Below are 13,668 nucleotides of genomic sequence, written 5' to 3'. Positions count from 1 at the left end.
GCCACCACATGGTCAGCCGATGGGAGCAGCGGGCAAAAGTATACCTTGCCTCGAAGGCAGGACGTATGTAGTGCGCGGATGTGAGTGAGTTAGCCCTGCATGCAGCGGACCGTCGTCGGGCACAGGACACGAAAAAAGGGGCATTGGGAAATTGATGGGTGGAATGATTGACGACCGACTCATGCGCGAAACGCTCAAGAAGGGTATTTTGAGTGGGATGGGAATATGTTTTTGATGCATAGAAAAAGAACGACACTTTGATACCATAATGCTGTAGTTGAGTTAGTAAGGAATGGATGATTTGCAGTGCCGCAGCCCAACTAAGCAAACCGAAGCAAAACCTAAAGAAAGAGAGAGTGAAGGGAAAAAAAAAATGGACTCGGTTTCTACGTTGCAGTCGCATTGGCCCGACAGATGTCTTGTTTCTCCTGTCATGCTTAGGTCCGGACGAGCGAGTGGTTCAGAGGGCTTCTGCGAGGGATGAGATGAAACACAGCGAACGTCTTCAGCAAAAAGAAGACGACACACCCCTCCTCCCTTGGATCGACATTGGAGGAGAGCGGTTGTGGAGTTCTCTCTTTTTTCCATCATCAGCGTTTGAGGTGATGGAAGCTTAAAGATCAGATGATCCTCGTGGTGCCAAGACTTGTGTTTTGCGCAACTGGGGTTGTCCGTTTCTCTCTCTCTGTCTCTCAGTCGTCTCTAATTCGGGGAGGAGCCACAGTCGGACTCTGCATACCGCCCGGACGTTTAGTCGCGACGGTGGATAATCCGTCGCGGATCGGATACTTTTACCAGTGAGATGGAGGCTGTGGGTTTGCAGTGTTTCATTCGAAAGCACGAAATCTGCGGAGCGCACGCGTGGATACTACTGTTGCTGCACCATCGAGAAGTGGGCGGGCGGCGACAGAGAGACTTGGAAGTAAGAAGGTGATCAGTGGGCACTAAGAAGATGTTCGCAGGGTTTCTTTTCTTAGGTTGGGACGGACAGAAGGGTGACGGGGACTGTGTGTCTGGTCTGAAGAGAGCGTTGACGATAGGTGGAGATGAAACGCTGCACGTCTGAACGTTGATGACCGAGGTATCTCTTATCACGGGAACGTGGCAAAATAGGGGGGAGATCTCGGCCTATGAAGAAATTTGTTATGTTTTACAGAAATTCACATAATGCGCAGGCGTCAGCAAAGGACGGATTGGATAATTAGAGGTTCAATAGATGGTATGACGTGAAATTGCGGCGGCAATGGTAAGCGCCGTCAAAATTGCGCCTCACAGCCACGATTGGGAAGGAGCCGTTATCCGGAGATGGCGCCGCCGGCAAGCGGCCGGGCTTTAGTGGTAGTGGAGCCAGAGAGAAAAAAGCAGACTGTCGTGAGCGCACAGACAATGAGACTTGGGGAAGATGTGCGAAATTCACACCAGTGAGCCACCAGAAAGCAAGGATTTAGGGGCGGGGTTCATGAACCAACGTCAGGGATGGTAATTGAAGATTGACGAGTGCGATGGGTGTTTAGGGCATTGAGCACGGGGGCGAAGGCGACAGTCTCCAGACAGGATAAGACTGGGTTTGGTTGACCTTGGTGGTGAGGTGGGGGGGAATAAGGGCCCATGTTTCGCGTCGATTTGAATTTCTTTTCTTCTAGACGCCGTCCACGTCTACTTATCCATGTCCAGAAGTTTTTTTTTCCCTTCCCTCTCGTGCTTGATTGCTTGATGAACTCGGTCCATTTAGCTGTATTTGGCTGTTAGAAGTACTTGGATGTAGTGCCTGTTGATGTTAGCCTACGTATTAAGTGGGTGACAGAGAGTTTGAAGTTGGCCGGTGCTCCGAGGTGGGTTGAGTTGTTGTATATCCGCGACTCTGTCCGCGACAAGACGGACTGGGATTCTTGGCTTCAAACAGGGCATTTCACGATTACGATTGGGAGACAACAAGCGATACGTCGCAGTCTCAAGGACCAGAATTAGGCGCTTGGCAGATTCTGGTCTTGTCCCTGCTCTCTTTTTTCTCTTTATTTCCTTTTCGAATCTCCGTTTTTGGCACTCACTTATTCTGGCGGCAGTCAGCGTCAACGGTAGCCAATGGAGCTGATGAGCAGGCCTGGATTTCTGGCAACGCGGCAAGGTGAGGTGGCTGAGTCATGGAGACGGTGACATCACCTTAAGAAGAACAAATGATTAAGAAGTGGACGGGAATGGCGTCGGCGGTGGAACGAGTCAACCATGAGTGATGCCCAAGTGGTGCAGATGTGCGAATGTCAACCTGGCTGCCCAGTGCTCATTCCATTTCTTGTGGACTATCTTTACAGGCGCCGCAAAGTCCCGGACAGCGCCTGCCACTCAGAGTCGTAGTGGGTCCTTGCATTTGGAGCTCGCTTACCTCGGGCAGGGGCCGCATGGACCTGGTTTACTGGATGAGGTGCATTGAGCTTCTAAGGAGCGCTAGCCCCTTGTTCCAGATTTTGCAGTGCAGCATGGGGTCCGAAGTACCATATCCATACGTTTCTTGCGGAGGAGGTACATGTTTCGGGGTTCGCTGGCCACCCCTGGCACATTGAAAGCATGGCGGCTACTCAGATCGGTGCGACCCCACGAGGACCGGTACCTTACAGCGGGAGAGCAGCCCAAGAGAGTACTTCGGAGCCAACGCCCCACTAGGGCACCCACTCAAGCCCAGGCTTGGGCGTAGCGCAGGCCATCTCCCGTCAACGAGCCTGCCTAGCCAAGACTGGCACTTCGACTTCAACAGTTCCTTGTCAAACATCAACCCTGGGTCCCTTTTTTCACATCCAGCTCGACTGGCGCCCACCTACTCCTACCAGAAACATGCGCTCCTTTCCCTGGTCTTTCGTCCCATAACGAGGCCCGTCAGACCCTATGGCCGACCCCCCGGCCGTCGAGCACTCTCGCTCGTTCTTTGGCTAGATCCCCCTGTCCGAGTGCCATCCCACCCGCGTGCTTCCACCGTTGTCGTTTTGGATCGCGACGACTAAGATGCACCGCATGGTTGTTTGCCTGTCGTTCGGGTCCCATTTCCGTCGATCATGGATCCTCCTCCACGGTCGACAAGCAGCAAAATGAAGAGAGAGAAAAAAGTGTGAGTCTGTATGAGTAGGGATGTCCAAGGTAAGGCGCCAGATGAGAGGGTAACAGTCATGATATTAAGTCCAACCCGGCCTCGCATCCCAAAGTGGTCCTGACCTACCTTCCTCACCCATCAACGCCTCTTTCTTGTGCTGGCCGCCTCGCTAATTAGGGAAAAAAGGCAGAAACAATTCCATTGTTTCCCTTCCCTTGAGGCCCATTATCGAGACCATTTAATCTCGCCTTGTTTTTTTTTTCTTTGGTGTGCGCGCTTGAGGCAGGCAGGCACCTTCCTTTATCCGTCCCATTGTTCCTTCCTCTTCCGATAACTCCACTGTTCACTCTCACCACCTCGAATTTCACCACCGCCCTTCTCACCACGTGGCACCTGAAAGAAGAATTCACCACTGGTCACGATCATTCACTGAATGTAGTCTCACAATAGGCCGCCCGCTTTTTTGTTTTCTTTCTCTTGAGCTTTCAGTTCTTGACTCAGCTGGTACCTGACTGCGCCGGACGTCTTAATCACAGAATAAACTTACACCTTCATCACAACGTCTATTCATCTGGTCTTGTTCAGCTCACAGTCCGGACCATCTCGACACAACACCTCTTTTTTAAGAATCTTCGTCGTACTTAAAACACCTTGGAAGTTCTGCCCCGGTAGTCGCAAAGATACAGACACGAAAAACCGATATAGTAAACAGACTTCGACTCTTCTGGAAGACTTGAAAGCCTCTCGCTCCTTCCCACACACGAACCTTCCTCTCCCGGTTTGTCCACCTCCTTCCTCCCGTTCACAACCACCCATTCTCATTCTTATTTTTTTTCCCCTCTTTCTTCAGGCCTTCTTCTCTGTTTTTCTCACACAAAAACACCACGAGATTCACACAATATTATCACGTTGTGAACCACTAGAATTATTCTTCCTATCCCTCTCGAACACAAATACCTCAATATCTCTTCACGATTCCCTTGTCTCTCGCCAGAAAATCACGCAATTCACCATGGCGCGTCGCAACACTCTTGCTTTTGTCATGGCCTGCCTGCTGGGCGCTCCTCAGCTTGCCACTTCTCACACTTGGGTTGAGCAGCTTAACCGCGTTGCTGCCAATGGCACTCTTGTTGGCCCTGCTGGCTTCTCCAACGGTTGGACTGGTCGCGAAAAAGGATTCTCCGACCCTCTCTTTACCAACCGCATGCCCGAGGGTGGATTTTCCATGTGCAAGCAGAATCTTCAAGGCCAGCAGAGTCCCGATTTCCCTCATCTCGCCGCTGCTCCTGGCGATTTCGTCTCCCTTCGCTACCAGGAGAACGGACATGTCACGATCCCCAACTCCCCCCCCAACAAGCCCCTGAACCGTGGCACCATCTTCATCTACGGCACCACTGACCCCAAGGCCGATGACACTCTCTTCGATGTTCATCGCCAGTGGACTACCGATGGCAAGGGTGGCGATGGACGTGGCAGACTCTTGGCTACCCGCAACTACGATGATGGTCAGTGTCATCAAATCAACGACGAGCCCATTTCTCGGGAGCGCCAGGCTCAGTTCCCCCACCAGGCTGCCAACCCTATGGGCATGAACATATGGTGCCAGTCCGCTGTCCAGCTTCCTGAGGACCTTTCTCAGAACTCTGAATATACCCTCTATTGGGTCTGGTCTTGGCCTACTCTCACGGCCTCCGCCGCCGCAAACTCCAAGGATGGCCAGTTCGCCGACTTTCCCTCTGGCTTCAAGGGTGACAAGCGCGCCGTTACTTCTGACGATGTTACCACCGCGGAGGTTTACACTAGCTGCTCTACTATCAAGGTCCAAGGCGAGAAGCTTGTAAACACTGCTAAGGTGGCTTCGACCTCCAACAAGGTTTCTAGCCAGGCGGACAATATCTTGGCTGCTTTCTCCTTCCCTGAGAAGATCAACTACAACGAGAATGCAATCAAAGAACAGCTGAAGAATCAGTTCATCGTCTCCGTTGATGATGACGCCCCTGCTGGCTCGAACCCCAACAATGGCACTCAGAGCGGCCCCCCTTCCTCTGCCCCAACCCCCACTCCTATTCCCACTTCTGACAAGTTTCGCACTGTCACTGTCACGGCTGCTCCCTTGACTCTCTACTCCATGATTACCGTCACTGTCGGCCCTCAGCCGACTCCTACTCCTTCCCAGAACCCCAACGACGGCGAGGGTGCTGCGCAGGCTTCCATTAGTCCTACTCCCTTCTTGAAGGGCCGCCACATTCGCGGCAAGGACACCTGGAACTTCAACCAGCGCATTTAACTTGCGGAAATCCCCGGACTTGAGCTTTGTCAGAGATACCTTTGATGGTTTTCTTCACAGGCATAGCTTGCGGGGCTCCATTACTTGAACGTGCAGGCACTATCCAAGTTCGACTGATATCTTTTCTTTTTTCCTTCTCTTGCGTTATGACTCATTGACGCTTACGGCCTATGCATTCACCGACAACTTCCACCACTCTTGGGCATTATTCTCCTTTTCCACTTGGCCATACGGTACATACAAAGGATACAGGGCATTGTTTCTTTTCATCTTTCCGGGTTCACGGTTACGGAATTGGACAACGATCATGAGAACTAATGGAGTACGACCGGCATTTGGGTTTTACAAGGAATCACTTAGGCACGGATTTTGGAGGCGGGAAACAACAGGTTTTACAGCATGGGTTACAAAGGAAGTGGCATGTCCTGGGGCGTTTAGGGGGATTGACCTTTTCGGATGATACCACCCTCGCTTTTTCTTTTCTTCTTCAGAGATTTTATCAGGTTGCGGGCATTTGGCCCTCATCAAGACTTTTTTCTTGTCTTTAGGTCTCCTCTCGGTTATTCGAGTTCTGTCCCCCCCTGGGGTGTGTAGCTTGACGCTGCACTTAAGGGACACAGGTTGACGGCATCAAGCAATGGAATGGAGCCCGGGGGAACAGTTTAGGGAAAAAGAACTCATGGTCCGTAGATACACTGAGCTAGAGGCTTCAGTGCAATGAAATCAAGTAGACTCACATCTTTGTGCTTTCCTATAACACATCGGGTTTGCTCTGGGTGACTGGGTTCGTGACCAAGTGCTGTAGGTGGAAGGCGAGGTACAGCCTGACCGTGAAGCAAGGCTTTTCTGCGACAAAGCTACCAGTCTTTGGATGACTCCATTTTTGCTCTGGCATGTAGCCTCTGGCGGAGGGATGCCTGAATTAGCAACGTATATTCTCTGTACTCATAGCCGCACAATTTGATCAACTCTCTGACGCGATGGCATTCTTCAATCCCAGAACCGAACCGTCAACACCAGCCTGGCCGACAGTACTCTTCAAGTATAATATTAAAAACCATCCAAGGCAATGCCGTGTCTTGTGACCATAGTGAGAGGTTTATTTGCTTTGTCTCGGCGATGGTACAGTAGTTATCGGCGACACCGGTCTCGAGCTGGGTGCGTGCAACCTAGCCCACGGAACGTAGCCGCTCTAAACTTCATCTGCCTCATAGCCGCTGGGCATTTCCCGTGTTTCAGGGTTGTTTGCCATATCTATGGCGAGGGTATAGATGTATTCTTCGGGCTGTCCGCCGCTCGCTTGGAGAACATGTTGACGAGGAGAATGAAGTGAGTCACAGGTGACACAAGAACGTATCATCTTCATGGGCCAACACCAGGTTCTCTGGGGCCAGTACTAGCTCAAGGAAAGGCGTCTGCAGGTCCCATCTCAACTACTTTTGTCACGTATAATCGAGACCGGTGATCAAATATCAAAACCTGTGCGGAATCAAGTACCAGAATTTGCGCGGACATGGCTTCAGGCCTTAGGAAACTCTGCGCTGCACCTTACGAAAGGTGTTGGCCACGTACACTTCCTCGAGACATTGCTTGGTCGTGCAGGCTTTCGGACAAGACCAGTAAAGACAGAATATCGTAAACTTGGCTTGTAGCTAGGACATTGTTGCTACGCTTCCTGATATTTTGTCATCCATTTCTAGTTCTGAAGATGCAGGATGTGTATGAGTCCAACTCCTCGGCAAAGCCTGAAGCCAAGACTCTTCTGCCCTCAACTAGGCTTGATGGCTATTAGATAAATGGACATCTCCCTTGGACCCATAGTCCTGGGAGCCTATGGCCAGGTCTATTGTGCCCCATCACTGTCCTTCAAACGTCGAGTCCAGGTTTGGCCCGTGCTTCTCACGATCGTCTCTTTTCTCGAAGCAGCGCGGCCTTTTCTTCTTCTTCTTTTCTTCACATCTCACCGCACTGGGCAATGACGACATCCTGGTTAGGCTGATCCTTACCGCGGTAGCCCGTCTTGGTGGCCTCCATCATCTTGACCACATCCATGCCGTCAACAACCTTGCCGAAGACCACATGCTTGTTGTCCAAGAAGGGGGTGGGGACGGTGGTGATGAAGAACTGGGAGCCGTTGGTGTTGGGGCCCGCGTTCTGTATGGTTGTTAGCAAAGTTTCATGGGGGGTACATTGAGCAGCGCCTCCAAGAAAAAGGCGCAGCAGCACAAGTGAATGGGGGTTGAGATGGGCAAGGAAGCTGAGGATGGTGGTGGGATCGGAATGTCAGGGGAACATACGGCCATGGAGAGCAAGCCTGGCTGGTCATGCTTCAGGTTGAAGTTCTCGTCTGCGAACTTGGAGGTTCCGTAGATGCAGATAGAACCAGTACCATCGCCGTTCAAGAAGTCACCACCCTGGCACATGAATCCTTGGATCTACATGAAAACCATCGTCAGCATCACGTACTCTTACAGTATCTAAGCCTCCCCCAAGCCTCCATCTCGGCGGCGGGTTGTAGCCTTCGCTGACTGGGCAAAGACACAAAGCTTACAATACGATGGAACTTGGAGCCCTTGTAGCCCTGCGGCCGGCCCATGGAGTTCTTGGATTCGCCGGTGCAGAACTGGCGAAAGTTCTCGGCCGTCTTGGGCACAACATCCTTGAAGAGCTCGAAGGTGATGCGACCTAGGGGCTCACCTACACAGGATGAATGTCAGTAACATGGTCGGGAGACTCGGGTCCGCAGTTCCCGGGGCGCCGGGGAGCAGGTAAGAATTCGCCGGGAGCCAAATGGGGAGCTAAGCCGGAGCTAGGGACAGCCAATGCCACGATCCCGTCAGCGAGGAATAAGCATCATGGGGCCTGGACCCTCCAGCAGCATACCGCCCGAACTGTGACAGCGGAGGGGCATGTAGGGCGAAACTCTTAGTCCAGACCGTCCATCTGGGCGAGAGTCCACGTGCATGAAGCCCGCGAATGGCTTCAAAATGTCCAAGACAAGTCTGCCCGCCCGTATGCCTTTCCATCCGACGCCGAGCCCGTTCCCCTCTTTCGCTCCCCGCACCGCCGAGAAGCAATTGGGAGTAGGTGGTTCCCAATATGGAATGGTCTTCACATACCGCCAAGCGTGATATCAAAAAACACCCTATTGACGCGATTCGTTAGCCCCTTGGTGCTATCTGCAGAAGGCGGGCATGACGCAGGGTAGAAAAGTCGGGGTAATTCAAGACCCTTTTTTATCTTTATTTTTCCTTTCCCTTTGGTCTTTCCCCCGCTCATGAGGTTGGGTTGAGTGGACGCGTGGACCTCAGCCACCACGATGAACGCAATCCATGTCACTCACACTGGGGACCAGCGTCCCTGTTCGTGGAAGCTGTGAATGAGATAAGGCGGGAGAGAGGCGGAGCTCGATCCAGCCAAGGCCCGGAGTATCCCAAATCCGTGCGGTGCTTGGAAAACCAGGCTCGAGAAAATGAGAGGGGACGAAAGGGACCAAAAGTGAGAAAAAAAAATTCACTTACAGCGGGTTGCCGGATTCCGGGAGCTTAGTGGGAGGCATGACTGGTTAGGTAGTGTGCGCGCGCGTGTGTGTGGGTTTGGGAAAACTAGGTGAGCGGTTGGCTCTGCCTCTCTTGCTGGTGGTGTCTGGTCGTCTTCCGCGCGCCCGGGAAGGGGCTGTGTTCGGAACTGATGGAAAAGGTGGTCGAGAACACACTGTATTTGAGTTGGTTGGAGAGACGATTCGTTGGCGGGTGAGAAGTGGAACTGAGAGGGGGGAGCCGAGTTGTCGGAACGGGGGAAAAGAATGGGTACAGCCTTGTCCGGGGCACCGCGGGAGGCATGGCTGAGCGGAGTGCATTCAGAGACCTACCTAAATGGGCCACCGCTTTTTCATGGGGCTTGTTTAATGCCTCAGTCAAATCCGAGGCTTTCAAAAGCCCATTTTCTCTCTATTCCGCGTATTGGGTGCGGAGAAATCTCATCTATGCAGGTTGGAAATCATGATTCTGACAGTGCTTTCTAAGGACGTGTGCGGTATGACTTTGGAGACCAGTCACCAACACAAGGTCGATAATGCTCATAAGATTTCTAGTTCCTTACTGGTTTCCTGTTCTGTGACGTTTTTCTTGTTTGTAATTCTGAAAAGCCGTGTCACTTAGTCGTCAACATACCCAAGCCGCGAGTTTCCTTGAAGCCTCTGGAAAGGGTTGACACCTCAAGTCTCACAGTCAAACTCTTCACACGAAAGCGTTCCATCATCACATGTCACTTAGCCTAAAAAATAATACCACGGGAATCCCAATTCACACAAGAAGCAAGACTCTTGGAACTGTCGGGTTCCACATACATTGCCAAGACCTGACTTCAACTCACTTTCCCCTCACGATAGCTTCATAACCAACACTACACACGCAAACCGTCACATACGACCATACCCATTGGAAAACTCGGGATCCCGTCCGCTCTCCCATAGATAAGCCAATGAGGGCTGGAGTAGTAGTCGGGTCGGTGACGACCGGCGAATGCCCGGTGTTGTATGTTTTTTGCTGCTCACTTCCTGATACTTGTGACAAGCAGTTGTTCGTCACCGGTTGAAGGCATCATTTAAGGACAAGTGATAAGTAAAGCAGGCCCTCGGAGTAAGCTATTAATTAGCCTGGCAGTGTAGTAAGGACCCGGCTTGTAATACTTTGGCTTCAAGTCTTTGGAAAGTGGGTTCACCTTTGCGTGGGCCTGCATCAGTTTTTACCGAGAGCAATAATAGCTCTTTCGGGTCTTCAACTCGTAGGTAGCGTGCTGGCCATGTCTACTTCTTCAGCAAGCTCCGCACAAAAACGAGCGTAGGTAGAAGAACTTCAACCTTTGATTATAGCGTTGCTTGTGAGGCTCTGCACTAGGCCCGGGCAATTATAGTACCTTGGTTACCGACGACGTTGACATAGCCAGTTGCCAAGTCAGGGACAGATGGCCTTCAACTACGTGATACATGAGCGCATAATCCCCGCTCCCCGCCATTTCGTCTAAACTCGACAGCGACCAGAGCAAATGTTGATCATCGCTCAACCAGGGGAAACACGTGTCTCCGAAACCGCGATCGGCAGCTATTATCAAGGATATCTCCATTCGCTTTACCAAATTCTCCCTCAAGGAAGCTAAGATCACCGTTGCCAAAATAGATGGTATTCAAGGCCTCAGCCCAAGGAGCATGCCGAAGATCTTTGCGGTACAATGTTCGGGAGGTTCGTCTTCTGCCGGGCCTCCCCTAGCACGGACAACATCCGTTCCGCGACCGGGGTAGTGCACTTGCTGTTTACATGACACAGCCAATGTATATGTCAGCTATAATGCAATGAGAAACTGACGTTGAACCGGCCGAAGCTTTTTTCTTTCTTTCTGGTAGCTTGGGAGTTTCCATGAGTAAGTAAAAGGGGGCCGCCGTACACAAGTTTCTTCACCCGGAAAAAGCTTGAAAGCAGCTTGGGGCCACAATTGAAACAACAGGTCAGCCACCACGCCAGTGCCAATGGGCATAAGTCATTTCCCAAAAGGCAAAAAAGGCTGTCTGGGCAGAAAAATTGCGAACTATTCTGCGCTAGAGAGCTTCTTCTTCTACGACCTAAACTCGCAGGGAACTCCCTTTGTCTATCACGGTTCTGATGTTGTAAAGGTGGGCTCTGTTAGACCCTCTTTGCTCACTCATAACCATTACTATATGCTGACAAGGATGATCAAATTGGTGACAATACGCGGTCTCGTGCTGGTTGCCGTGTTGCCCTAGGCATAGTGTGGTTTACACTAGTCCCCTCGTCTTATCGCCTGTCCGCACTTCTCTCCGGAGAGGATTTTCATCCTAGGTCACGATGAAACCCCACAACTGGAGAGCAAACCGTAGACCGGTGGGGGGTGGGAATCAAGGAATCAAAGGCACGGGAAACGGCCCACGATTCGGACGCGTAACCGGACTTCGGGTTGATTGATTATTCACCCCAGCCATTCTTGGCCGAGGCTGGGGACGGGGGGGGTCATGATGTCCTCTCTCCTCCAACTCCGTGCCTCCCGTTGTCTCCATCGCACATGATCAGAAAGAAAAATTGCGCCGTAGCCTGGAAAAGCCGGAAAGCATCTTTTAGAAAGGCTTCAATGAAATCCAGAGAGGGGAGGCCTCGTGGTGCCAACACAAACAAGTGCCGTCGTCGGGCGGCGCGGAATCTTAAGTTCGACAGCATGGATCGAACCCTCCGTCAGTGTGCTGCCGCTGCAAGGGCTTCGCCGTTATCGCAGAGGTTACTTCGTGCCCTAGTACAAAAGGAATCTCGACTGTGAACAAAGTCTAGGCTGCTCCCCGGATGGCGCGGCGCCAAAGATCGGCAGCCCCAGCAGGATAAACAGAAGTGAGAGGGGCTGGATACAAAGGAGTTGGGGTTCCATAGAAAATGACCTCATCCACTCCGGCCAACGTCCAATTGGCGTCATGGAACGTTCAATTCTATCCGGCTATTTTGCTGCAACGAAAACAATTGTCCAGTAGTGGCACGTAGGGCCTTACACAATTGGAGCCCTGTTATGTTTCGAACACGGCTCCCCACATAACCCACGTATGGCCGGGCTGACAGGTCGCCTGCGTGTGCGTGTACGAGGTGATCACAGTTGCGTCAAGCCGAAGTGCCGCGACGGGAGGCAAAGGTCATCAAGTCCATTGGGTATCAGGGGTCGACATTGTTAGTAGCCAAGGCCTATGACTTGCGGTTTAAGAGGAATGATTTACAATTTGAAATCGGATGCCGCGTGCCAACATTGAACTGATGAGTCTTTTCATGATTTTGTCTTGTCCCTTGGAAGAGACAACCACAAGTGCACATGATGACACGCTCATTCCTGCCATGAAGACAACCTGTCTCGAGTCGTTCGCAGATTCGTGGTGTGACTTTTTATTTGGGTTTAAACATTGGGATTGCATCTCTGCTCGTACCATACCATTTGTCAAGCACCCCCGGGAACGAACAGTCTTTCTTTTGCCGCCAAAACGTTCACTGGAAAATGGCCAGATGGTGTTGCGGAGAGTTGAAATTCAGCTGCCGGTAAGCTGCGTAGTTAACCACGATTCCCCGGTACTCCTGCGGAGAGACAATAATGGTGTTTGGCTGGTGCCAGCCACTGGATTCCAACAAAGATCTCGAACGTGGCTGTCTACTAAAGTAGAGCCCTCGGGTCCACTGGAAACCAATGGATGGGAAGATAATGATGGCATTATCCTGGCTGGCTTCAGGGTCCTGGTCATTAACTACACAGCCAGCCATTGCGGCATCCTCGTTTTCCTCTGAGGCTGCTGCCCCATCAGACTTTAGTGGGCCGTTTGCCCATACACTCCAGGAACGGGTTTCCACGCATTGATGAGTGATTTGCCGAATGTAATCATCATACGTGTAGATCGTGTGCCAATGTATCTTGGGGTCGAAAGGCGAGGGAACCGCTTGCGATGTTGCCTGACACCGAGGCGTAGGTCTGGACATGGCCATGGACCCAAAAAAAAAAAAAAAAATAGGTGCAAAACAACAGAGATAGTCGAATCAACGGGAGCCAAGCGGTTCTTGTCGCCGTCATCAACAGCGGGGATTGGCGATGGTGTGTCCGGAGTTTACGGCACTCACCTCGGTCAGCGTCAACTGCTTACTTGAGCGCCAGCGGCTGTACCCCCATACACACCGTAAAAAGACTAAATATTCATACTGTCGTGCTGTTAACCACGGATCAGTCGGCGTGCCCTAACGTGACACCGGGTTCGACCATTTCCAACAGAAACTTGTTGCATTTCTATAACCCTTCCATTTGGTAGAAGAAACCATGTCGATAAGCCACAAAAGCCACCTCAACGTCGCTTGCGAGGGTGGCCTGGCCCCAACGAAGGCTAAGCTTTACCAATAAGGAGCCTGGGCGTTTCCAAGGGACTCAAGGGGTTGAGACGAAGAGCGGTGTCTCGACTGACCAGAGTGTCGTAAGGTAGTTGCGGCTTAGTATCTGAAAAGACGTTCGAGACATGCATGTGTTGCGTTGCCAGTCACCCAGTATAGCGCTATTGTATATTCCGTTGTGTCTGACATGTCTGGTCTAAGGCCAAGCCGGGGTACACTGACAGCCAAAATAGCTACTTGACACTTGGATAAGGTGAGTGGCACTGACAAGCCAACGGACTAGGACCCGAAAGGGACGTAAATGCTCCTTTTCCTTTGAGTTACTGAACGGTAGGGCCCTAACAGTCAAGTTGAGACCGACAAAGGAGGAATGCATTGACGGTGCTTGATTC

At 51.6% G+C, this 13,668-nt stretch overlaps 3 protein-coding genes across 3 annotated transcripts, besides 1 other annotated feature; 1 reads left to right on the top strand and 2 right to left on the bottom strand.

Annotated features, from left to right (window-relative positions):
* Positions 1-4,091: 4,091 nt before the first annotated feature.
* CTRU02_209926 (uncharacterized protein) lies at positions 4,092-5,366 on the top strand (the record flags this gene model as incomplete). Its single annotated transcript, XM_036720739.1, has 1 exon — positions 4,092-5,366. The coding sequence occupies one exon, from the start codon at positions 4,092-4,094 to the stop codon at positions 5,364-5,366; it is 1,275 nt and encodes a 424-aa protein (XP_036587579.1).
* A 1,953-nt stretch (positions 5,367-7,319) lies between these two features.
* On the bottom strand, positions 7,320-8,925 carry CTRU02_209925 (cyclophilin type peptidyl-prolyl cis-trans isomerase/CLD; the record flags this gene model as incomplete). Its single annotated transcript, XM_036720738.2, has 5 exons — positions 7,320-7,520; positions 7,664-7,801; positions 7,918-8,063; positions 8,486-8,511; positions 8,888-8,925. The coding sequence occupies 5 exons, from the start codon at positions 8,923-8,925 to the stop codon at positions 7,320-7,322; spliced, it is 549 nt and encodes a 182-aa protein (XP_036587578.2).
* Positions 8,926-9,736: 811 nt separating this feature from the next.
* Positions 9,737-9,838: a sequence feature (Protein overlapping with rRNA (CTRU02_209924, KAL0935333.1) was converted to a misc_feature.).
* A 2,556-nt stretch (positions 9,839-12,394) lies between these two features.
* Positions 12,395-12,877, bottom strand: CTRU02_209923 (uncharacterized protein; the record flags this gene model as incomplete). Its single annotated transcript, XM_036720737.1, has 1 exon — positions 12,395-12,877. One exon carries the CDS (start codon positions 12,875-12,877, stop codon positions 12,395-12,397), a length of 483 nt encoding a protein of 160 aa, XP_036587577.1.
* Between the last annotated feature and the right edge of the window lie 791 nt (positions 12,878-13,668).

Source organism: Colletotrichum truncatum, assembly GCF_014235925.2.
Source record: "Colletotrichum truncatum strain CMES1059 chromosome Unknown Contig_0006, whole genome shotgun sequence".
NCBI classification, from domain to species: domain Eukaryota; kingdom Fungi; phylum Ascomycota; class Sordariomycetes; order Glomerellales; family Glomerellaceae; genus Colletotrichum; species Colletotrichum truncatum.
Note: the sequence above shows the minus strand (reverse complement) of the source record. Positions and strands in the feature narration are given on the sequence as shown.